General features: G+C 47.8%; 1 protein-coding gene and 1 long non-coding RNA gene across 31 annotated transcripts in view; one reads left to right on the top strand and one right to left on the bottom strand.

Annotated features, from left to right (window-relative positions):
- Positions 1–24940, bottom strand: part of Agap1 (ArfGAP with GTPase domain, ankyrin repeat and PH domain 1) — a 435485-nt gene that overhangs the window by 219047 nt on the left and 191498 nt on the right. For all 30 annotated transcript variants that reach the window (NM_001401593.1, NM_001108230.2, XM_087566482.1 and 27 more), the window contains 3 exons: positions 9602–9729; positions 8295–8450; positions 2485–2577 (listed from right to left, as the gene is read on the bottom strand). In NM_001401593.1, coding sequence (NP_001388522.1) covers positions 2485–2577; positions 8295–8450; positions 9602–9729 — 377 coding nt within the window. The remainder of the gene's footprint in view (positions 1–2484; positions 2578–8294; positions 8451–9601; positions 9730–24940) is intronic.
- LOC120094807 (uncharacterized) lies at positions 15111–23680 on the top strand. Its single transcript, XR_015629733.1, has 3 exons — positions 15111–15159; positions 16637–16688; positions 23272–23680. It is a non-coding gene; the product is annotated as an uncharacterized LOC120094807 (long non-coding RNA).

Below are 24940 nucleotides of genomic sequence, written 5' to 3'. Positions count from 1 at the left end.
GCTTTGGAGGGTTCTTGTCACCGCGCAGTGGAGAAAGCGCAGATGTGAGGTCCCTAGCTGGCTAGTCCTGAATGCTCACCCTGCTAGCATTTAACTTAAGATCAACGTAACCTAATGGCCCCCGCTCTGCTAGGGGTTAGACAGGACTCTTCATAAAAAGACACATAGGTAACAAGACCTGTGGGCTTTCTAGAACATTTTAGGCAGGTACTGCCCCCTTCAGGCTTCCTCCTAATCCTCATGTTTCCACACAGAGGTCACCACAGCAGAGTGAGGGCAGCCTAGGGGAGCTACTCTCAGATGTACTTTGAAAATTCAGGCGCACACAGCATGGAGCACTTTAACTCCCCAGACCACCTATACAGGCTGTGTCTTATTCCACAGGAAGTGCAGGGTGCCTCTGACTCAGGTACCTGGAATACCAGACAAAAAACCTGAAGTCTGGACGGAATGTAAACAATCCTCGGAAAGTCTAGTGCGAGCGTTCAGGGCAGACTTCTCCAGTCTACACTCTGAAGGGGAGGGGAGTGATGGCTGAGCATTGACTACAGCAGGACCATGTGGGGCCCGGAGCAGACCAGGTAGGAGTTCCCTGGCTCCTTACTGTGGACACCTAGTGGCTGAAATCAAGGGTTCTCCACTCCCAAGAGTCACAAGGAAACCACGATTTCAACTAGAGTATCATTGAACATCCAAGACAGAAAAGCTTCCCCAGGGATGCAATGCGCCATTTCACACTAGCCGGTCACTCCAGTCTTTGCAAACTCAAAGTTGGGTTTGGGAAGCTGGCCCTGTCCGAAGATGAGCAGGGAACAGATTAAGTGAGGCTCCAATTACACCAGGGTCTGGCTGGCTCCCCGTGAGTTTCCTGTTGGGACAGTGAGTCTCCCCTCCGGCCAGGAGTGGACAGGAATCCGGAAGACGAGGGTGGACATTAAGCAGCGATCCTCTTCAATGTCCTAGCTCTGGTTCTTCACATGAAAAATGGCTAAATAATCCTTATGACTCTACAGGAAACAACGCTGCACAGAAATCATACACTAAAATAGCTTTATGTAGAGTTAGCTTATAACAAATAATTAAAGGCGAGGAAACAGCTATGCTCATGGCCCTCAGAAGTAACGAACCTTGCCTTGTTTGTAAACACACGGAAGGTGAAAATTTTTCTTCATGGTGCTGCAAGCTGGCTCCTAAATTTGTCAGCCCGTATGGTAAGGGCGGTGCTACGCCCTGCTGACACCTCTCGGCCTCCTTCCCCTGGGTCACAGGCTCACACCTCACTGTGGGCAGAGGGCGAATGTGGTACCTGGGGGCCACTCTGGTCTGCAGAAGGGTGGAGAGCAGCAGTCTTGGCTTCTCGGAAGTCCCCTGCGGAGGCTCCTCACAAGGGCCGCAGCCGTTAGCTGCAAACAGGTAAACCCTGCACTGCTAACGTGAGCCCGCTGTATTCTGCATGAACTCTTCCCCTCCCTCAAGGCAGCTAGTGCCCATGCGCACAGACCAAGTGAAGCCGGGCGGAGGCTGTGGAAGACGCAACGGCGCCCTAGATCACCCGGAGCTTCGAGTGGGCCAGCAGTGTCACCCGTGGAAGGCAGAGCTATGTCCTACTCACAGATTTCCTAACCCCACCCGAAGAGAACAGGGTCTAAATCAATTGGCTTTCTTTATCAACCAAAAAGATGACATTTCGAGAGCCGCTGAGCCGGGTTGAACTCTTTATTCTTATTGTTTCGGAAATGAAGCGGCAAAAGACGTCACACGCGAATTCCAGTGTGTCTTGCTAGAGACGTGAAGTAATTTAGGATCTGGTTTCCGGGCTAATGAAAACCCATTTCAGGCTAGCAACACTGGCCAAAACAAATGCTTGAATTCAAGTCCTGTTGTGTAATGGGGAAGTTTAATTAAGGCCCCACATTACAGCTGTAAATGTTCCTGTGTATAATAAGGTCTAAATGAAACTGAACCTAATCAAAGTTACAATCCCTTCATTAGCAAATTACAAACAAGAGCGCACAGCTGACACGCTGGCTATGATTATTACAACTAATTGCCTCGTTGTTACAGACCAGCCTGAAACAGTGTTCAGATGTCCGTCTGCAAGAGCAAATTAGGGCCACGTCAGGCTATTCCTGTGATCACAAGGGGTTCTTCTGCAGCGATCTGATTTACCCCTGTCGCCTGGCGGCCAGCGGCCCAATCAAAGCCACGCTACAAAGGCAGCCTTTGAAGCCAGTGCAGCATGGAAACACACTCCATATGCAGGCGGGCAGACCGCACTTCATTAGAGCTGCTGTCGCATTTCCCTCTTCTTATTCTAATGATCCCATTTTAATACTCACAGGAACCCCTTCTAATTGATGTCAAGTGAGTGACTTCTACATTCATCAACAGAGCACATCAAACAAACCCTGGTGCTCCAGCCAGCAGCATCCCAGGCTGCACAGAGGTGTGTCTCCAGCGAGGCGGGGAAGGGGACGAGTGTACCTGTTTAATTGGGATGGCTCGCCCGCTCCCGATGCTGTCCGCGCGGCTCTCCAGGCCTTTCTTCTCTTTGTCTGGGTCGCTCCCTTTCCTAGACTGCAAAGCAAAAAAAGTAAAGTTAGCGTTTGGGTGAGGGTTGTGGCTGCCAGACGGGTCTTGCTCCTATGCACAGAGCTCCTGCCAACAGGATCGAGGACGGCCGCCCCCAGCAGTTCATCCTCACTGACTCATCATTCCAAAGAGAATCTTCTAAACTTTCCCCCTGACTTTTCTACTGCGAAATTATCTTTTAATTCTTTTTTAAAGAGTTCAAAATGCAATTACTAGAAACCAATGGACCATCCAGGAAAGCAACGCCCAACGAGAAAACACATTCTAGAGCTGCGGTAAGCATAGCCGAGGAGAGAGGGGCCCCTCGAAGGTTATCTGGAAGCCCCTCTACAGAACTATATAGATTAAATTAACGTCTGGATGATTTAAAAAGTCTATTAGCCACGCAGTAGTGTGGCTTGCTGGTGTACCCCCATGAGTCGTTTTAAGGGGCAAGCAATGTTTCCTTTTATTACTTCTGGCCGGTTAGAAAACTGATTTCAAAGTTAAAGCAGTCTACTGTGCAACGGAACGGTAACAGAGGCAAAAACGGAAAATCTCCTTTTTGACAAAACGTCAATATTCGGCGAGCAATGAGCAGCGGTTTGTTTGCCAGGTTCCTGAGCCAATTATCTCAGAAGGATGGCTGACACTGTGCGAACTGCCCAGTGGCCGGCAGGTGTCGGGAGAGCTGCAGGAGCACAAGCCACCGTCCACGTCCCGGCTCCTGCTGGCATGAGCAAGTGTAAGCACGGTGATTGTCTGACAGATTTATTTTATTATGAGAGAAAGATCTGAGACTCGTCCTCCTTAATAACAGTGCTGACAAGTGACAACTTCACTCCATTACTTTTCAATGGGAACATTACTCACGCAATATTGAAAATGGAGAAACATTTTCCTGTGCTTTTCAAATCTGAGATGATATATGAAACAGAGAGACTCGGTGGTGTCCGGTGCTGCTGGGAGTAGCTAATGAAATTCAGATTCAAAAGGGATGTGGGACGAAGCAGACGACGCTTCTGAAGCAGCATCCGAAAAGGCAAGGCCCTGAGACTTAATAAAAGCAAGGCCCGATGGGACAGGTTAGTGCCAAAATTCAGATGGACGACTGAGAGAAAGGTGCTTGTCATATCAAATGGGCTTGGGCACCTCAAAGGGGCCGACTTTGCCCCGTGGCAGTGCACGTGAGAAAGCACACTCTTAGCTGACTGCAGGAGCTTCTGCATTTGTCCAGTGTCTCCTCCGTGCCCCAGGCCTCTGTCTTCATCATGGATCCCAGATATGTCACAGAAGCTCCTTCGCTCTTTACTCTTCGGTCACTGATAAAGTACATCAAGACTGCACAGCCAACTCTTTTCCCACAGGTCAGTCTGTGGGCGGGGATGCACATGAGCAAGTTCCAAGGCTCATGGCTGACAACATTTCAGAGAAATTCTAGATCAGTGAAGAGCATTCGAGGCATTTTGGGGACTTTATCAATTCTAAATACCTAAATTTGAAAATCCATCTTCATTATTCTCCATTAAGCAGAATAATTAACAAAACAAACATTTAAAAAAATGAACATTTTCCTGGAGGCGGCGCATCTGTCCCCGGTCGCTGTTCTCAGAACAGAATTCTGGATTCCACGGCAGCAGGAAGAAGCAGGCAGTGTTGTTGAACACCACTCGAAATGTGTAATGAAACAGAAGCCATGTTCCACATAATCACAAGCTCAGAGACAAATGAGACAGAAACTCAGGGTACTCATTGGGGGAAAAAAATCCACAATGGTACAGTTTTTTGCGGAGAGTGCTGTAAGACTACAGGAAGGCTCTGACAAGCTGCTGGGCAGAAGTGCTGGCTGCCTACCACAGGCTGACCCAAGGACAAGTAAACCACAACCAATCCAGTAGGTATGAACCCTGCATCTCTGAATCCCAGGGGAGGTCCCCGTACATTCCTGCCCACATTGAGAGACTTCAGTGGGCCACATCCTCCCCTGCTGCCAAAACTGCTCACTAGATGCTGTTGGCAGCCCTTGGTGCCCACTGCTATATCAAGCCTGCCACGTTCCTCAGAACCAGAGTTTATCACACCCGTGAGGGCGAGGGACTTCAGGCCACCACTTCGAACTTAGAATGACTGCTGAGTACCACAGACACTGAAGACAGAGGGGAGGGAAGGGAAGGATTATCTACTTCGTTAAAAAAATGGTTAACTCCCCATACGTATTAAACAAAGTCACAGAGGCAGCCAGTCCCTTGCCCGTCAGGCGGAGAATCGCCGCGGGCATCCCTGCCCATCGGAGTCTGCTCCTCACTTCCAACCAGTGGGCAGGAGCAGAAGGAACGCACCATGCCAGGCTTCGGGGCTCCTGTTCTCCGTGAGACACCAAGTGTCAATTCTTTTATACCATGGACCGCGTTGTCCCTTTTCTCCTGTGAGCTTCTCTGAGTAGGTCCAGGTTCTGTGTAATCTTCGGGTACCGTGGAGTTTAGCTCTATTTAATGGCATCAGCAGCGCACAGCAAGTTTTTATGTGGCTTTAAAAATGCCACATAAAGACATAATTCTTTAAAAGCTTGAAAAGGGATAAGGCAACACCACGCAGAACTTAAGAAGCCTTGCTAGGAACACCACCAAATGCAGACGTGTATCTACCCACCCAGGTAAATGGCAATCCCTGGAACGGAGGCAGGGGGATGGATAAGGTAGCTCAGATTTTCACTGAGGAGGTCTGTGCCGCATGAAGCAGCAGCTGCAAGCAGACTGCTCAATCCCAGGATTACCACACAGAATACGAGTGGTATTTCTTTTCTTAACTCTTATATATTTCAAAATATTATTCCACAAAACATTTCAACCACATGTAAATTGGACTGCTAAAATGAACTTTCCCCCTACCCCCAAATTGCCTATTTCTAAAGTAGGCATCCATTGGGTCATCTTCTAATCTTTCATTTCTCAAAGCAATGACCTTACATAAAAAAAAAAAAAAGAAAAAAAGAAAAGAAAAGAAAGAAAAAAAAACCTAACAAAACACAATACAATTCAAATTCTCATTGGTAAGGCAAAATTGCCACTGCAAAGTAATGTAAGACCTGTTACAACTGGTGTGATTTAGTTTATGTAATTTCATACAAAATACATGGGATTTATTTGTTTAAAACCTGTACGTTTGCAAATGGAAATACCCCGAGAGCTGAAGGTCTTAGCCCTGTGTGGCCCTGTGTGACGTGTGGACGGGTTAAGCACTATGAGCATAGGAATTGCCTCCAGCCTTCTTAAAATGGTGCTAATTGTTGAGTGGACAGAGCCCACCTGCATAGCTACATTCTGAGCCGTGGGAAGAGCTAACTAAGACAGTTTGCTGGATCCAGCACAGCTAAATGACATATATACTTTGACAGTGTTAGTCAGAAGTCACCCACAGCAACAGGAATGAAGACTGCAAAACTGGACATCTTTGAAGACAGAAGCAGGCCGTTACCTATTAAAATCTGGTTTCTTAATTGCTTAGATTTCAGAATTAACTCCCTCTTTTCACTGCTTGTCTAACACTGACATCTAGTGGAGTCAACGTTCCTCAGTCCTTTAACTCCGTTCTCCCACCACCTCCACCACCAATCTGCCCAATGCAAAAGCCAAACCTGGGAACAGCCACTGCGCTAAGGCTTCCAGGCACTTCAGCGGCTTTACCCTGCAGTGCCACAACAGAAAACCAGAGGGGCGCTAGACACTTGCAGGACTCCCAATTTCTAACCCACGAACACTAGCTTCAACTTTGTAAACGCATTTCTCTCAAAGTGTCTTCTGACATTGAAGAGGCAGGCAGCGAACGAAACCAGGGGCATTCTAAGACACCTCAGTGATAATGATGTACTTCACAGGGAGCTTCTGTCGCCCTGTTCTTACAGCCCCTCGCACATGCCCTATAGGGCCCGTAGCACCATGCTTCCCACCTCTGTTTTCTCTCACTGTGGCTACTTCCTAGACACTGAGTACAGCCAGGGTTTTGAAGATCAACTATTAGCAAATCCATTTCTCCCCTCCCCGCTTCAGATCTTAAAATTAAGACTATGTGGGTCGTCATCACTCAGGACTTTTTGGATAAAAGGAACAGTTCTGTTTAAAGTAGTACGTCCTGGCTTTCCTGTGCCAGAAACCAAAGTTAATTTGCACTGAGTGGAGCTCGGCAAGAACCTAGCTAGCTAGGCGTCGTCCTCTGCGTGGCTATTCCTGCAGTGTGGTAGGGGTACAGAAAGTTCTCATCCACCACTGAACCAGTCCATCCTGGGAGCCCAATGCTTCTAAAGACAACTGTGGCAACTGTTCTTTTGTTTTTTGTTTTTTTGTTTTTGGAGGGTGGGGGGAGTCGCTGTTTTGTGAAGTGACACCTCCTTAACTGACTGTCCTACTCAGGACATCAGCTAGAGGCTGACGGCATATGTGACTGCTGGTGCTGTGTCTAAGGAACTTGATGGCGCACCACCCTGTGTCTGTGCACACATCAGACCCTTGCCTGCACTGTGCAGAAGCCAGAACAACCCCTGCAGACCTACCCAGCCATCCACTGACTGGTGTCCATGTTCCTGACTTCAACAGCAGTGAGAACAACAGACGTGGTCCCACTGCGGCGCCTCTGTCCCTCTAGGGTGCTCTCAGCGGATAGCCCCACTGCAGACCAGCTACTGCTCCCAGATCAGAGAGCTTCAGAGATGATCTGTCTAAGGTCAAACAAGCTGCTGCCAGCGGTGCGTGTCAGAGCTGTAAGATACAGGGCACCAAAGGAAAGGATGGGATGGCTTAGAGGGGACCTGCTATCATCAGCAGACCGAGCGTGAATGACCTCACCATGGAGACAGTCACAGACATGGTAGGAAAGAGTGAGGTACCACAGACCTGGAGGTACCTATAACACTGTATGAGCATCTGCAAATGGAGGCTTCAGTCAGACAATGAACTGCTAGTTACTCCACGAGACTAGAAGACAGTGACAAAGCACTTCCTTGTGGCTCAGTCAGTAGCGCCCAACCAAATCCAAAGGCCAGAGGCTTTGCACAGGCTTTAATCCAAGACAGAGTGGCCAGGGAAAGACTTCCTGAAATCACACCATAGTAGTTCTGGGCTCAACTACAAAGTCATCCATGATAAATGGTGATGTCTGATGGACATGAGAAGCAGGAAACAGTATGCTTCCCTCTTCTGTAGTCAGGGAGCATCTGCACCCAACAGCTCAAAAAGCTTAAAAACTGCACACCCATGTCCACACCTTAGACTCGGTCTCTAAATCTAAGCTCAGATTTCCAATCCAGGATACCTCCTGAGGGCTCTGAGGAAAGCCCAAGAGAAAGAGAGAAGTGGGTGAGTCCTATCTCTCCCATGCCCACCCCCGGGGTCAGTTCTCAGACCCCAGCAGGTGAATGTGGTGATAGCTAAGGTTAGATGTGAGTGTAAATTCCCCAAGACCTTCGCCATCTCCGTGTCTAACACAAGTCCTTAGTGTGAGACCATGGAAGTCCTGGGAGGTAAAGGCTGTACTCAGACGCCTCAGGACTCACACCCAGTCCCTGCTGGGAAATTCCCATTCTGCTCTGGAACCAAATTTCTGCTTCTCACAATTTTCTCAGACTCGAGAGAGTCACTGCAATTCTCACTAGTTTAGCTTGAGTTCTGCCGACCTCATGTGACTAAGATGCCAGTGACACTGAGAGGTTGGTCCCCAGGACTGATACTCACTGTGAATAGGTTGGACCTGCGCTTGGATTGCTTCCGGACGGGCGTTGGAGTGTTGGCAGTGGGAGGGACGTCGATCCGAAGCTCCTTCTGGCTGGTGCTTGGGGTCGAAGGGACAGAGGATGAGTAGTCGCTTAAACTCCCACCTCCGTTACTTGTCTGTAAAAGTTAAAAACAAAAACAGTGTCCTGTCAAGGAAACAGCATAAAATCTTCCCAAGCAAGGGTCACTGCAAGAAAATGGCAAGTGGCCATGAAGCAGCTCTCTCTATGAGATAAGGTGTCAACTCCTTTACCTGGCCAGTTTTACAAGCATCGAATGCTACTAGAAACAACATAACTGTCTGAGAAAAGGGAGCTCTGGTCTCTGAATGGGGCTTGAAATTGTCTTTCTATTTCTGGAGAAAAGATTTCTGTTGCCTAGGCTGACGTAAAAATCACTATGTCTCAGTCTCTAGACTACTGAGACTATGAGTGTCGGAACCAATACAGTGAACTTTGAAAAGCAAGGCACAGTTAAAAAATGGTCCCCTGGTCACGTCACTGTTCCTCCCAGGGTGAAGAGGGAATGGACACTCAGAACATCAAGCAGCCACCCTTAAATGAACCTCATAAACCAGAGTACTGTCCTAAAACGGTTTTCGATCACTCAAAAGCTAAAGACACCAATAGTGAAGGGTTCGGGTGTGTGGCTGACTAGGCCCCAATGGTAAATGTAGCGGGGTGCTGGCTTCCCAGGCAAGTTGAGCTCCTGGAATGGAGCACATACCCAAGGAGGACTGATCAGAAAACAAGGACCAGCAAGTCACCAGCTCTTTAACAAGGTTCTGCGTGGATCCCTTTGACAAATACTTTGCTTCGAAATTAATAATTTAGTAAAACATTGTTGAGGGATCGTACTGGCTTCCTCAGGACCTAGAGGAGATGGTGGCTGTAACCAAAGGTCCAAGCGTAAGTGTGTTCCTCAGCCGATAAGATTTACTCACAGCTGCTGCCGCTGTAAACCTACCAAGAGCAGAGCCAGTGGTTTCAATCAACAACAAAGACAGCAGCACACACCTGGCACCACCCTGTGCCAGCATGCCTCATAACACAGGCAGTGTGCAGATAGAACATTAAAGACCGACTCCCATAAAGCCCACGTGGCCACAGCAGCCTCTGAAGAAAATGGGAAGTCAATTACAGACATGCTGTTATTTACAAAGTTAAAAAAAGAAGGATGACAGCTTTGGCACAGGCTGCGAATCCTCCCTGCCCCCGGTCATCCTTGGCACCCGCTCACTGCCTCATCTCCCACATCACTTCGCATACCTGGCTGATGTGTACTGCGGACACTTGGGCAGAACACACAGAGGAGTGGCTTGGAGAGTTGGGTAAGGACTTGCAGGGGCCTATGGACAGCTGCTGCTTCTTCCTCGTGGCAACAATCTTCTGGGCAACTAGTAGACACAGAGACAGGAGACACTGATGTGAGGCCACAGGTCGCCCACATATTAAGGGAACACCAAAGACCTCTGGTGATCCCTGGATCCTGCCGTTTCCTTTGGACGCCTGACTACTAGGAGAAATATGACATTTCCCAGGACTTCTGAATCTCATCTCCCAGCTGATCATAGCCCGCAAACAAGCCCTGGCCAACTGAACCAGAGCACAAGCAAACCCTAGCCAATCAGGCCAGAGCACAAGCAAGCCCTAGCCAATCAGGCCAGAGCACAAGCAAGCCCTAGCCAGTCAGGCCAGAGCACAAGCAAGCCCTAGCCAGTCAGGCCAGAGCACAAGCAAGCCCTAGCCAATCAGGCCAGAGCACAAGCAAGCCCTGGCCAACTGAACCAGAGCACAAGCAAACCCTGGCCAATGGGACAAGAATAGGAAGCTCATTTGGCTATCAGGACCTGTCCTCAGGTGAGAGATGCTCTTTGTCCCTTTCTTTGTCTTTTTGCTTGTTCTCTTGGAAATGTACAGATGCGACTCTGGTGCCAGCAGTCACCAGGCCATTAGGTGACTTGGGAACTGAAACCACACCAGTGAGATAGGATTCAAAACAGACCAGTCCTAACCCCTGGGAGGGCCTCAGCCTGCCAGCTTGGACCACCTCAAGGTAGCAACGTGTAGCAAGAGGTACACAGCCACTGTGAATTATCCTAATCAAATAACTGTTTCCAATTATTTGATGTAAGAGTAATCCCAAAGAAAAAAAACTGAACAGAATCCTTTTGGAAGCTTCTTGAAAAAAATGACTTGTAACAGATTTGTAGAATTAAATACTCAAATAAGAGTAATTTTATCAAGGACCCTTCCTTCTGTTTTCATTCTAACATACTACCACATACACCGGAAGTTTATCTTAGTCGATACAAATATAAATTCAACCAGCCATAACTTCTCTCAGCAGACAGGCTTGCTGATAAGGCAGACTGAATTTAACTGCAAGGAGAATCAATGACCATAAGAACCATTCTTGTACCAATAGGTGCCGTTGCAGAGGAGTAGCTGCAGTGGGTACCGTGTGGGGACACGTCTTTGGGAGGGGGTGGGGGGAGGGGCAGGCCTGGAATTAAGCCAGAGTTTCCTGGTCCTTGTCCCTCACACACTGATGCTCCTTCTGAGGCACTCTGTCCCTCTAGGACCCATGGTTACAAGAACCAGGCCACTCGGTGTTCACAGACAATTTCACTTTCAAATGAACACAACTTTAAGCAGAAGCTGGTGTGTCCACAGCTCATGCTTCTGTGCAAATGGATGGTAGTGTTAGATGTGGAAATGCAATCTATAAAAAATGGTTCCCAGAGACGAAGCAGCCGCTGTTTCATCAGTCACGGCCCACCTCCAAAAGGCTTCTCATCACCCTGAAAGGATGGTATCAATTAATTTATCTTCCCGCCACGTATTGATCATAACCTTCATCAGCTAATCATGTTTAAATTACAGAGGAATTTCGTGGCACTCCGTCATTTCAAAGCCATTGGTGTATTGATCAGGGACCGTTGAAAATGTGTATTAGACTATCTTAAGAAAAATCATTACGTGCACTCAAAAAGAAAACCTAAGGTCAGTGTCCAAGAGCTGAAAAATAAGTGTCACAGGGAGGTTCTGAAACTTCAAACCCCAAATTAACCCCAAATCCTAGTTGCCCAGGTGCTGTGGTCTGGATGTAAAATGCCCCTTTGGGCTCGTATGTTGGAAACTTGATACCCGACTGGTGCCACTGTTCAGGGAGTTCTTGAAGAGTTAGAAGGTGGAGCCCTGGTGAAGGATGTGTATTTTTTAGCCTGGTGCTACTTCCTGTCCTGTCTTTCTAGGGATGAAATGTGATCAGCCGGCTTCCTGGCTGCCAGTCCATCTTCGCGCTCCTGCTGGTATGCTCTCCCCACCATGATGGGGCCTATCCCCTCTGAACTGTCAGTCAAGAGAAACCCCCTTGCCCCAGTTGTTCTTGTCACAGCAACAGAAAAGTAACTAATGCGCCAGGAAACTAAGCATTTGTCAAAGGAGGCTCAGATAATCAATGTTAGGTCTTACTCCCAGCCTGCGTTCCCACCAACCTGGACCCAAAACGACTTAACCATGGCCCCTAGAGGAAAGGCACCAAACATCTCAACTGCGCACTCTGGGCACCTGCTATGAAGGTCTTGTGTAAGGGAAGGTTTAGGAAACTGAGTCAAGCATGTTATGGAAACTCACATCGTGTGACACTTTGAGTGTGAATCCCTGCCATCCTTCATGGAAGGCACCGGCAACTATTTAAGGATAAAGGGCACGGCTCAGAGCAAAGCCGCAATGGGCGGCACAGAGCGTGGCTGCACACTAAGTAAAAGCCCTGGGCCCATGGCGACTGCTCCTCAAACTTCATCACCAGGACACAGACCCATAGCATCTAACAGTCAGCAGCATTTACTTTTTACTACATTTTATTTTGTGTTTGAGCCATTTCCTCTTTATTATTCTTCAGACCTTCTAACTTACACCAATAAAGGAAAGAAAATGATATTTTCAATTTTTTGTTCCACGATGTTGTGAGTAATTTGTTAAGATAAAACATAAGAATAGGGCGCATCTACTTAACGACAGACAAGAGGATTCTGGGTAAGGATGAGTCAAATGAGAAAGGGGGAAGATGAAGAAGGCTGTCCGGTGTTGTAAGACACCATGGCACCTTTTCTGTCTAAGGGAAAATGGATATTAACTTCCTGATAATAGCCACATACTCGCTGATGGCTGCTGCTACTTCAGCTGCGCTGTGTTCAAGGAAGAAACAGCGCCACACCTGGCGACTCAGTTAAAGACTTTCCTAAGTGTCACTAGGTGACTGAAAAGTGCAGAGACAACTCCGCTCAGGAAGGAGCCACGTGTACGATTACAGGACCATGTCCACCACTGTGGGACTGTGTGGGAACCTAGGCAGAGCTGAACTTGACAGTGACAGCTTAGTCCCTCCCCAAACACAAGTCTACAGCATGGGCCACAGGGACAAAGGCTGGGCCTGCCACCGTGAAACCGTAATTATTGCTGATACTTGGAATAAAGTGCTGGTAGGGTTACAGTCAGATATAACCCCAGATTCTGCTGGCTGGGTGATCTAAATGCTAGAAGCTTGGCCATTCGACAAATACTTACACCAGTAGTACACACACGGAAACGCCTCGCTTTATGTGTTATGTATCAAACACACAAAAACCCAAGCCCCAAATGATCTGGGTTTTTTTTGTTTGTTTGTTTGTTTTGTTTTTACTGTTTTTTTTTTTTATTCTCCATGCTTGGTGGGGTTCTATACCCCTAAGGGCTGTGCTCCATCTAAATGTGTCATCTAGGACAAGATGACCACTGCCCTTTACCACAGAGTCCCACCAATTTCTCTCTTCTCCTTCTTGGGTGTGGGGGGCTTGGGGTTCTTTAAAGCTGCTTCCGCTACAATGTAGCTTTCTGTCTGGACTTGAACAGGGGTCAAGAGCTTTCTTTTTGGACTTGAATGGGGGTGGGGGACAACAGAAAGCCCTCCCTTTGGCTAGCCGTTTGTTTGTACCTGTGGATTTAATCTCAAAGCTCACAATGGTCAAGCTCAGTCAGAGGAGCAAGTCAGAAAGGTGCCACCTTAAACAGGGGTGGGCTAGTACCTGGCGGTGTGACAAAATTCTCCTCCAAGTTGGAACGTCTCCATCCTAATCTGGGTTAATGTAATCTTTAAACTAAAACATATATTCATATACATAACTTCATTCTCCAACTAGAAAAAGTTACAGATCCTAACAACAAAAACCAACATGAATTTACTTGCTTCTCCCAAAACTGAACATTTTCTACTGAACAAGGAAGCGCTGGAAACTGGCAGTGACTGGATCTGCTCACCCCGTCACACACGGCTTTTTCTCCTCCCATGACGCTGCTGGCTCATCCACACAACCATGAGTCTCCTTGGTCCTGCCAGGAGAGTGAGCCTCTGCTCACAGCCCTGTGACCATGCACATAGAGGCACTTGTCATTGCTGGCTGAAGGCTGGGCATAGTGGAAGACCTATGACCTCACTCCATCCGGCAGATAAAGAGGACTCAGTTGAAGACGCACTGGTCTCACAAAACCTGAAAGACTGAGGCAGGAGGAAAACTACTAATTCTAGGCCAGCCTAGACCACATGTGGGACTGTGAAAGGCAGCCTGCCTGGTTCCTGGTTGAGCTAAGGCTAGACACCTCAGTAACCCTGAAGGGAAGTAGGCCTTTCACCTGTTCCCAGGTACCAGGCCCCTGTCACTAGCCGCAGTCCTCCACAGAATTGTGGCCTTCAGTCACATGAGAGCAACACCTCAAGCCCCTCCATAGGTAGGGGATGTGGCTACAGGCCACACAGGCTCAAAGTAGATCTCCATTTTAATGAGGTATCTAAAGGCCTGGAGGCTTAGCCAATGAACTTTCCTTCCCAGACACTTCTCCCTGCAAAAGGTATTTAACCTCTTTAAATAAAATTTAAAAGGTATTTAATCTACAGAGCTGCCATCTAATCTCCCATAGAAGGCCTCTCTGCACTCCTAGCCAAGGCTGCCATAGTCGAGCTCCCCCCACCCTCAGGCTAGATCTAGCCCTCGGGCCCCCACTCCATTCTCAGCTCTTCCGAGGCTCCCAGCAGCACCCAGGTGTCCGAGGGCCTGAGAACCAGACAGTCCCAGCCTCCTTGCTCCAGCTGTCCCAAGCATGCCCAGCAACAGCATAGGGTAAGCGTGGTCAAACCTCCCTCATCCTGCTTCCATGAGTGGCCAAGCCCTGTGGTGGAGCAGACACGGGAACCATAACCCTACAACTACACATAGACTCGATCTCAAACAAGCCAACTACAATCCCAAATATAACAAATGAATTTAAAAAAACAAAACAAAGAGGAGGACAGCAGCTCAGACCATGCCTGAAGGTTTCAGGCAGGACTTCCAGCCCAACCTACACTGACTCAGGAGAGGACCTGGAGAACCCCCTGCTCTCCAGCTTTCTCTCTAAGGTACTCCCATAACTGGCTGTGGTGGTTTCAGTGAGGTACTCACCCCATAGTCTTGGGCATCTGACACCTTAGTTGCCAGGTGCTGGCGCTGTGTGGGGGAGAGCTTAGAAGGTAAGCGTGGCCTAACACACCTCCAAGGCCGACTCAGAGTTGACGAGGGTCATGCTGCTTTCTCTCTCTCTCTCTGTGTTTTGCTTGAGGTTCAAGATGAGCGTGAGTGCCCAGCTTCCGACTCTAGCCACCAGGCCTGCTACTTCTTGCTGCTACTTGTCATGACAGTCACATATCCCTCTGGAACTGTAAGCCCAAATAAACTGTCTTCTATGACTAACACAGTGACATAAACAAAAGCAGCTTGTTGCCACGACAACGGTGTATGGACCAAGCAGAGGTATGGGCTCCTCTTTCCAGCAGCCTCCTTCAGGCCTATGTCCTTGTCTGAGGCTACCCCCACCCACAACTTCTGACCCTTGTACCTCAGGAGCTGATCTGTCTCAGTGACCTTGTGTGGTGCCTACGGCCTCTGGAAGCTGCCTGAAAGTCAGAGTCCATGTTCCCATGAGCCCTGGGAGTTTCTGGTGTAGCTGACTACTCCAGGGACTGTCCATTCCATTCTTTTCTAGGCTTCCAAAACACACTAGGGCTTTGGCCTCACCCCTCTGCCTGGAACTTCTCAATTCCTTTGTTGGCTTCTCACAAGGTACTCCCAGGGCTCTGATCCTCAGGCCTCTCCAAGCTCCAGATTCTCTCTTGGGGAGGCATCTAGACATTCGTACTTTAGTAACTATTCTCGATGCTGACAGCTCTCTGTTGAAACTGTCCCAAGGCCTTCCTGTGCTCTAAAACTACAAGACCACGGCCAGCCCGATGTCTGACTTTACAGTGCTGCAAGCCACACATCCTCTTTCTGCTGCAGTCCCAGGCTCCTGTGCAGCGCACAGGGGCAGAGCAGACACACAAAACCAGTGTCCGACCACCAGAGAAGCTCCCAAACCACCTCCACTGTCAATACCCCGACCAAGCCCTCACCCACCCATGGCTGATTAGAGACAGAGTCTAAAGGACGCCTAACTATAGCCTGAGGCCCTGGCTGCAGGGTCATCTTCTCCAAGGCAATCTGACTGTAACATTGTAATTATGACATTCTCACTAGATATTAAATGCTTCTGGCTACACAAACCTCATGTGGGTTTCTTCTCCAAGGCAATCTGACTGTAACATTGTAATTATGACATTCTCACTAGATATTAAATGCTTCTGGCTACACAAACCTCATGTGGGTTAAGGGTGGTTTCTGCACTCCCGAGGTAGTCCTACCTTAGCACAAATGTGAAAGTCTTGCTACCTCTTCCAGAATACCCACAGATCTCAGATAAATTCCCACAAGGTTCTAGAGTAGCAAGTCTCAACATGTGGGTCGCCAACGCTCTATCTCCAAAAATATTTACATTATGATTCATAGCAGCAGCAAAATTATGGTTATGAAGTAGCCATAGTAGATGAAAATTAGTTTATAGTTGGGGCTCAACACAACATGAGGAGCTGAATTAAAGGGTCGCATCCACTAGGAAGGCTGAGAACCCCCACCCTAGAGGGAGAGATGGCAAGTGAGGAGTGGGAAGAACAGGACCTAGGAGCTGAGAACAGCACACAGCCCTGCCATTATGGTTTACAGAGTGGAGTACATAAGACGCATCATTAGACAAGTGTAAGGGGGTGTGTGTGTGAAAGGGGGTTGCTACAGGAAAAACAGCAGTATGCTGCTAGCCTAGAATTGGAAGGTCCATTTTCAGGGTACTGTTTTAGAAAATTAAGTATACTAATATTTACCTAAAATAATAAAACAGTATTTTTAATGTTTGTAACAGATGCGCCAACAAAGGCTAACAGGCACATGACGGACATGAATCATACTGTACAGTGAGTACCTGAGACAGTCTTGCGCTGCAGACCAGGCTGGCATCTCAGCAATCCTCCTGTCTACACCTCCCAACTTCTGGGGTTACAAGCACACCAATCCACCTTGCCCCCAAAATATTTTAAAAGCTTAGTCACTTTGAGTAGTAATCATTGTATGACTTGTGCATCTCTCTTCTAAGTCAACCCCAAAACAATACCTATCACACCTTCACCACAAGGCCCTGATGGAGAGCCATGAGGGGATCACCTGGGGAACCCCCATAAATAACAAAAACTGACTGCAGACTGTAAATCTTCCAGGGACAAATAGAAGATCCACTAATGTCTCCACTTTAAATTACAGGATTATGATCATTAAACTAGCTTATTAATTAAGGAGAAATTAATTGCCAAGTTACCCATATAGCTTGGAATGTGTGACTTAGGAATGAAAAAAAGAAAAAAAAAACTAAAGTGGAATATTTCTCACCACAAAAACGGCAAAGTCAATACATGTTGGAGGAAGTGTGTTCCGTTCTGCTGTGATCCAATGTATCCAACAGCCGTTTATACAGTACATAAGCACTGTACGTATAGAACTACATAAAACTATTTATATAGTTTTGAGTAAAGAGAAGGCTATGCCAGAAAGAAAAGAAGAAAAATGGAGCAAGGCTGGGGTACAGCTTGGTTGGAAGAGGGCAATAAGTTCTAGATCCCCCCTCCTCCCACGCATGGCATAAGCTGGTCAAGAGGGTACACACCTGTCATCCTGGCACTGGGAAGAGGAGGCCAGGGTATCTTTCCCTGCTACATGTCGAGTTGAAGGCCAGCCTGTTCTGCATGAAACACTGCTTTAAAACCAAACCAAGAACAAAACTGAGACTAGAAAAGAAGAAGGGTGGGAGAATGGAGAAGCAGAGAACGAACGGCGAGGCAGTGAAGGCTCCCGGAGCTGAGAATCCACAAGGTAGCTAAAGGCAGTTCCCAAGGTGGGAGACAGTAGTCTGCTACCTGAACACCTTGTTGGGATCCAGTCAAACTATGAGGTCATCTAAACTGCTCTGGAGGCACTGGGCTCCAGAGATTGGCTGGCTGGCATTTTGATTAGACACTGCCATGTTGTCAGTCCACCCTTCCGGTTGGGTAATGATCACTGGCTATGCAGCAAAGCTACCAAAGACTCTTGTTAAAGGGGGGGGGGGTGTCACAGCTCCGTGACACTGTCACTACCCCTAACAGTTTCTTTAACAGCATGGGATCCTTCTGTGGGTATGTGACTCTGCAAGGGACATCGCATTACCCTAAGCTAGAACAGGCTTCAAGCCCCAGCTTGTCACCATGCAAACCATGTCCATTCCTTCCAACTGTCCTGCTTGGCCACCAGCCCTTCTCATTCACAAACACTATTTGGCCCAATAGCATCCATGTTCCCTAGAAACCTATCTCTAAACCCTTAGAATAGTTCTTCAGTTAGAACAAATACTGAAGAAGAAGGTGACTTTTCCTACGATTGAACACGGAATACTGAGCAGGCCTTGTGGACCTCCGGGCCTCTTTTTGAAACCTTGCCAGTGAAAGCCCAGTGAGAGGCTCTGAACAGAGAGCCCCAGCTGTGGTCCCCAGGCCACCGAGTCAAGAGAGGATGGATCAGTGGCCATGGTGAATGGAAACTCTGTGGTGACTTGCCTTCCTCCTGAGACCAAAATGTCTACATATGTCTGCCTGTATCCATCTATCCATCTGTCAATACACACATCTCAATAAATTAGTGTGTTCATGTGTATTAAACAAGTAGGTTTGGCTTTCTTGATTTTTAATGCTGGAGATCCAGATTCTTAAAACACGCTAGGTTAAGTACTCTATTGCTGGGCTAGCCTCCAGTCCCCACGACATCTCTATTACTCTCTTTAAAATAAAAAGTCCTCTAATCTAAGACATGTTTAAAAAGCCACACTGTAATTTCTTCTGGTAAGGCCTTTTGCGTTTTTCCTGAAGTAATGTAGTCTGAATTCTTAATCCGAGATTCAGTTCTTGTCTGTATTCTTTTTATCTCGTTGTATTAAAACAAATTTATCTTCATTTATGTCGCAATTACCTATTAGGGTTGTTAATTTGCTGGAAATGAAGCTATTGTTTAATTGCTCCTATTAATCGGGGATTTAAATGCCTACTGTAATAAACAGTTACCTTCAGGACGGAGCAAAGTCAAGGCTGGGGACATTAATTTCAGAATTTTAGAACGAGGGGAGATTTCTGTATCCAGGACCCCTGGATTTCCTGTTCACAGAAATGTGGAAGAATACTGAATATGCACAGGAGAGACTCAACTAGACAAGACGGTCTGTCTGCTCCTCTTACACGTGTAACAGACTGTCATATAAAATCACTGATTATGACAAAGGACAGGAAAGCACGATGCGGGGAACACACCCATTCCCCCACCCCTTCATGTTGCCACAGCACACAGCTTCTTACATTTTATCTCAATGTAGGTAACCAAACACGGGCGTGTGTCATCCTAAGCACTGTACCAGCTGGGAAGGTACTGTGGACACCCCACCAGGGTGCTGGCCTAAGAGGGACAACAGAAACATTCACTGTGCTGAAAATGGGCCTCGCCACACTCCGCCTGGGGACTGGGGACTGGGGACTGGGGACTGGGGACTGGGGACTGGGGACTGGGGACTAGCTGGTTCTGCCTCAGCCAGGATGGATGTGGCGCTTCACTGGGCAGAGCTCTGTACAACACACTTCTCCCAACACTTGCCAGAAGAGCACGCTTGCCAAACCAAATAGACTCATGGGTGTCCTTCAGGGACATCCAGGCCCTAGTCTGCACCCTGGGCGGACAGTGAGGTCTGCACAGTCAAGGTTTGCACTAAGATGCCGGTGGGTCCTCCAGCTGTACCCCAGTTGTCTTTCCCAACATCGCAACTGACATCTGCACCTTTTCTCACACAACCACCACCGCCATCCACCACACCCCTGAATTACTGCAAATCTTAACTGGTTTTGTCAGGACTCTTCTCTAACCCTGGATTTTCAATCTCCCATGCCTTCTGCTTTCCTTAGCTTCCTCAGCTCAGCGAACCTTAGCTTTGGTTTGAAAGCTGCACTTCTATCATACTGAAGAGCAGGGCCCGAATGATGCTCTTCCATGGGCTTTCACTGGTCTAAACTCAAATGTGAGCACAGCCTTTCTAATCCCCCTCACCACACCACACCACACCACACCCCTGTCGAACTGGTGTCAGGACCAGGGTGGAAGACAGGTGATGCCTGCATGACCACAACTCAGCCCCAGTGCCAATCGCCAGGAGGGCCCCCGAGGGGTCCCAGTCATGTTCACAGTCCCACAATGCTTGTGGTGGTGCTACTGTTCCCAGCATGCTCTTGGCTCAGGAATTCTCTTAGTAAGACTGTTGGTTCTAGAATGCATTTAGTTATGCTGCTGGCCCTGAGCACTCTTGACTGTATCCTTGACTGGTGTTCCAGTAGAGGTAATGAAGCTGAGCCCCAGTCCATGGCTAACATACACAGAGCCGGCTGCTTCACTCGGCTGTACTGTATCCCACAAGTCACTAACTGCTTCAGACACTGTATCGCTGAGTTGGCGCACGTACCACTGGATATACTTAGGAGCAGTGGAGACAGCCAGCTCACACTGGCTAGCCACCAGCATGCTAAGCACACTCCTTTGCAGCCCAGGCATCCGATGGAAGAGACCAGATTTCCTGCCTAATTCTTCAGGACTTTGTTTCCTAGAGTAACAGGAAACAGCGCTGAGCATGCCAGCGATGCTGCTTCTCAGCACCTGTCTTGTGAGTCATTTCCTCCTGGCTGCTTGGTGCTAGGGAACCCAAACAGTGCTGCAGAGTAGAACAGGAAGGAATTGTGTGCACAAGGGAAGCATGAGGGTTTAGATGCTACAGAGAAAGCTATGACAAGGAGGAAATGTTTAGGCAGATGATATGTGAGGGAAGCATCAGATCTACAGAGCAAGCTACGGCAAGTGTACGACTCATGGCGAAAGGTTTGGATGCTCTGAAGAGCTGCTGTACACGGCTATCCTGTGTGCCCAATTCTAAGCCAGGACCAGGGAGGAAGCTGATGCTTCTCAAAGTCAGGAGTCACACGACCCAGGCCAGCTCCATTCCCTCTCACTGAAGCCTATGTCCAGAGAACTAGAGCTGGACCTCTGATAAGTCCAGCTTCCTCAAAGATGCTTACTGGAGACAAAACTAATTCATGCTGGGAAAAGCCACCTCAGGGAAGCAGGAAGGCTGACAAGTGTGGAAGCATGTGTCAAGCTCCTTAAGGACTCTAGACGGCTCATGCATGACACAGGAGAGGCAGTCCCCTTACTGGCCTTGCTCCCTTCAGTCACCTTTGGTCTTCTGCACTGAAGACCCTAAGGATAGAAGCTGATCCCAGCTTTGCTCACTGCTGGGCAAGCATTCATTACTATCCAACCTCACTCAAAGCAAGAGCCGACAAAACGAATAGCCCAGCATAGGCCATAATCCCGGCACTCAGGAGGCTGAGGCAGGAGGATCAGGAGTTTAAGGCCAGTATGAGAACTGGCCTCATGGGAACACTGGCCTGACATGAAGACAGACACGCAGAAGCCGGGCTGAAGATCTTTGGGAGAGCGAGCTGCGTGGCTTGGGCACGCTATACTCACTGACATGGGGTTTCAGGGAGTGGAACACACACCCACTCCGATTAGAAAACATGTAACACTTCAAACATCACAATTAAACACTGGGGGGAAGATCTGTTCAGAAGCCTTGGAGATGATTAACCTCCCTTCTCACTTGTCCTAAGTCGGATGCAAATCAGCACCTTCTGAGCCCAGGCAAGTGAATATCCCAATAAATTGGCAATACAATTCGGATGGCAGGCAAGGAGCTAAAAGATAAATGGCTTAAACAAAGAGGGGAAAATGAACCTGTCACTTCTCCTCAACTCAGCAAGCTGTCTCACAGAGAAGCGATGATCCTGGAGCACGGCTGCTTCTGACATCCTGAAGTGGGGGCTCTGGGACTCGCTGGGAATTCCTCATTCTGCAGCCTCCCAGCTCGCCAGCCACAAGGACCAACCTCACAAAAGACCAAACTGGTTACAAAATAACCAACACACCATTATCAGTTGCTTCAAAGAAAGTGAGAAGAGCCAGGCTGCTGGAAGCAGCCGGCTAGAGATCAGAAAGCAGTCAGGACATGGGCGGAGCCAGTAAGGCTCAAACTCAGAGGGGCAGCAACAAGGCAGAGTCTGCAGAGGACCAGGTAAACGTCACAAGCCAAGGCAACAGCTCCAGATTTTAAAGATGGAGATTTTAAACAGATAAAGAAACCAAGGTCAATGGGGTTACGGAGGCAGGCAGAGCCTTAAATAAGGAAGGGCAGGACAGGCGTCCAGCCGTAGATGCCACCTCACAAACCTGGAACTAGTGAGGTTCAGTGCAAGCATCAGCTTTCCCTTGAGTGACCACTGCTGTCCTAGTCAAGGTTACAGTTTAAATCCATCTCCAGTCTGAAGCTATCCATGGCAAATGAAAGCCAAGGTGCTCAGAGCCATCTCCTATGTCCACACCAATCTTCAGAGAGCTTTAAACTGCTGGGAAAAATAGCCAGGGCAGGTGAGTGGCTCAGCAGGTAGAAGCTCTTGCTGCCAAGCCTGGCGACCTGAGTCTGATCCCAAGATGCACTCAGTAGAAGAAGAAAGAGTATCCCATAAGATGTCTGGCCTCGGGCCTCTACATGAGCACATGTGCTGAGGGAACAAGGCCTCTCCTCCAGCTCTGTCAGTCACGAGGCTGTGTCGGAAGGTCCAGGAGAAATGACAGTGACACACAGGTTGAATTATACAATGTATTGTGATGTGATTAGAAAGAAGGATGAGGTGACAGAACGGATTTCCACTCAGTCCCCGTCGTGGCTTTGTGCATTAAGTCACTGCCGCCCCCTCCCCCAGCGCGTGTGAACACGAACACACACACACACACACACACACACACACACACACACACACACACACACACACACGTCAATTATCACTAGCCACCACCACCTAGCACTAGCCCTGCCCTTCCCAATGCCTCATGCAGGGTTGCTAATGGGGCAGGCTTGCCTTTGGAGACACTGTAATCTTCTGGCTGCCTGAATGCAATGAAGTCAAGACTAGCAAGATTGCTCAGTGGGTAAAGACATTTATGACCTTAGTTCAATCTCTGGAATCCACATGGTGGAATCAGAGGATTGACTCACGCAAGCTGTCCTATGAACAAGAGTACATGGTACACACGTACATGTACACACACGCACACATGTATACACACATAGCAATAAAAGTGACCAGGCCTATGATGAGTTTCAAGAGCCTAGTAAAATACATGATGTAAACTTCTACGAAAGCATAAAAACCCTAACAGTTGCTTTAAATGGACTGCAGCTGTCAAAGAGTTAAGTAGATGGTGGACAGAAACTTTCTAACATTTCTCTCCTTTAATGAGAAATTAAGTTTATCAACTGCCATTGTAATTATGCACAGCACCTCAGGTAATTAAAAGGGATCTAAATCTAATTTTATTTACATTTAGAATACCTGAGGTCATCTCTGATCAAGACTTCACCTCGTGACTAATAATACTTCAGTGTTAATTAGAGCTCAGCAGCAAATGCTGATTGATTTTGAATCTGTAATCTGCAGTGACTTAGCAACATCAAGAGAGCCTCAGCCCTTCCTGGAACACAGCAGCTCACACGACTGACTGGCATCGGGTATTTTTAGCTCAGGAAACTCTCAAAAGCACAGATGCTATACTGTGTGCTTCTCCCTGAGAGAAAAATTCTCATATTAAATATAAATTACTCTGTTTTAGATCAGGATGGATATGGTGGTATAAACACAGTAACTGCGGTATTGAATTGTCCCTAAAATGTTTATAGTACAAGTTTGTCTACTGCAATAAACATGCATTTCTGCCCACCTGGACCTGACGAGGGAAATGTGTTGCTATGTCTACTTTATTGCATACCTATGCACCCGTCCTTCACCCCACCCCACCCCACCCCCTTGCCATCTCCCTCTTTCCATTGTATGACATATTTCAAGCCTTGTGCAGCCTTCAGTTCACCCCCTTAACACTTCATCAGCAGTCATAAACCAAAGGTTATGAAGGGGTCTGGAGAGATGGCTCAGAGGTTAAGAGCACTGACTGCTCTTCCCAAGGTCCTGAGTTCAATTCCCAGCAACCACATGGTGGCTCACAACCATCTGTGATGGGATCTGATGCCCTCTTCTGAAGAGAATAACAGCGTACTCACATGCATAAAATAATTTTAAAAAGGTTATGAAGACTCAGACAAAAAGGCAACCCATCTCTTCTCAAACTACGGTCCTTCTACTTGACAGTCTTGCTTTAATACACCCTAAGAAAATATTCTTTATCAAAAAGTAAAAACTACCGTTCTTGGTGACATCCAGGCTAGAGTTCTCAGGGAAATAAGGCACCTTAAAAGTCTGTGGTAGAGGCTAGGCCTAAAGACTTTCAGGCCAGATCGTCATGCTCTAACAAACACAGGTACACATGCAAGAACCTATACTCCAAAAAACAAAAACAAAAAACCACCATCTCCTAGTTTAAAATATTAAAAGCAAAAAATAAACAGAGACAATTTGCTGACTGGGTGGAGAGCTGACATCATGTGATGTCTACATTACTTCCCAACACAAGTGTGTGTGCATACACACGCACACACACACACACACACACACACACACACACGCACAAAGAAACAAACACTCAGGTACATACATGAGTGTACACACACACACACACACACGCGCACACACACACACACACACACACACACACACACACACACTTACTTCAGCACATCTCTAGGTTGGCCTTAATGCTGAACACAGAAAGTCAGCAGGGCCAGGCTGAGATTCTATACCATTTAGGGGTGTCCCAGAGAAGAGAGGACTTTTAGGAGGTGACTCAAAGAAGACAGGTTTTCCTTTTGGGGTTGGAGTCCTTCACTATTTGGCTGAATATCAAAATGAATATCAAAAACCATGCCTGTAGGTGAGACGTGCTCAGTGAAAGACAAGTCACAACCGGGAAATTTAAAGTGACGATGGACCACGCTGCTGAGACAAGCTTAGACCTTGGGCATCCAGGAGAAGCTCACGAAGACAAGATGACAAAGGCACTATGTGGCTTTCTTTCTAAATCAGATTTCTCTTTCCAAGCAGAAAGT

Source organism: Rattus norvegicus, chromosome 9, assembly GCF_021556685.1.
Source record: "Rattus norvegicus strain SHRSP/BbbUtx chromosome 9, alternate assembly SHRSP_T2T, whole genome shotgun sequence".
NCBI classification, from domain to species: domain Eukaryota; kingdom Metazoa; phylum Chordata; class Mammalia; order Rodentia; family Muridae; genus Rattus; species Rattus norvegicus.
The sequence above is the reverse complement of the archived record's forward strand: the minus strand, read 5'-3'. Positions and strand labels throughout refer to the sequence as shown.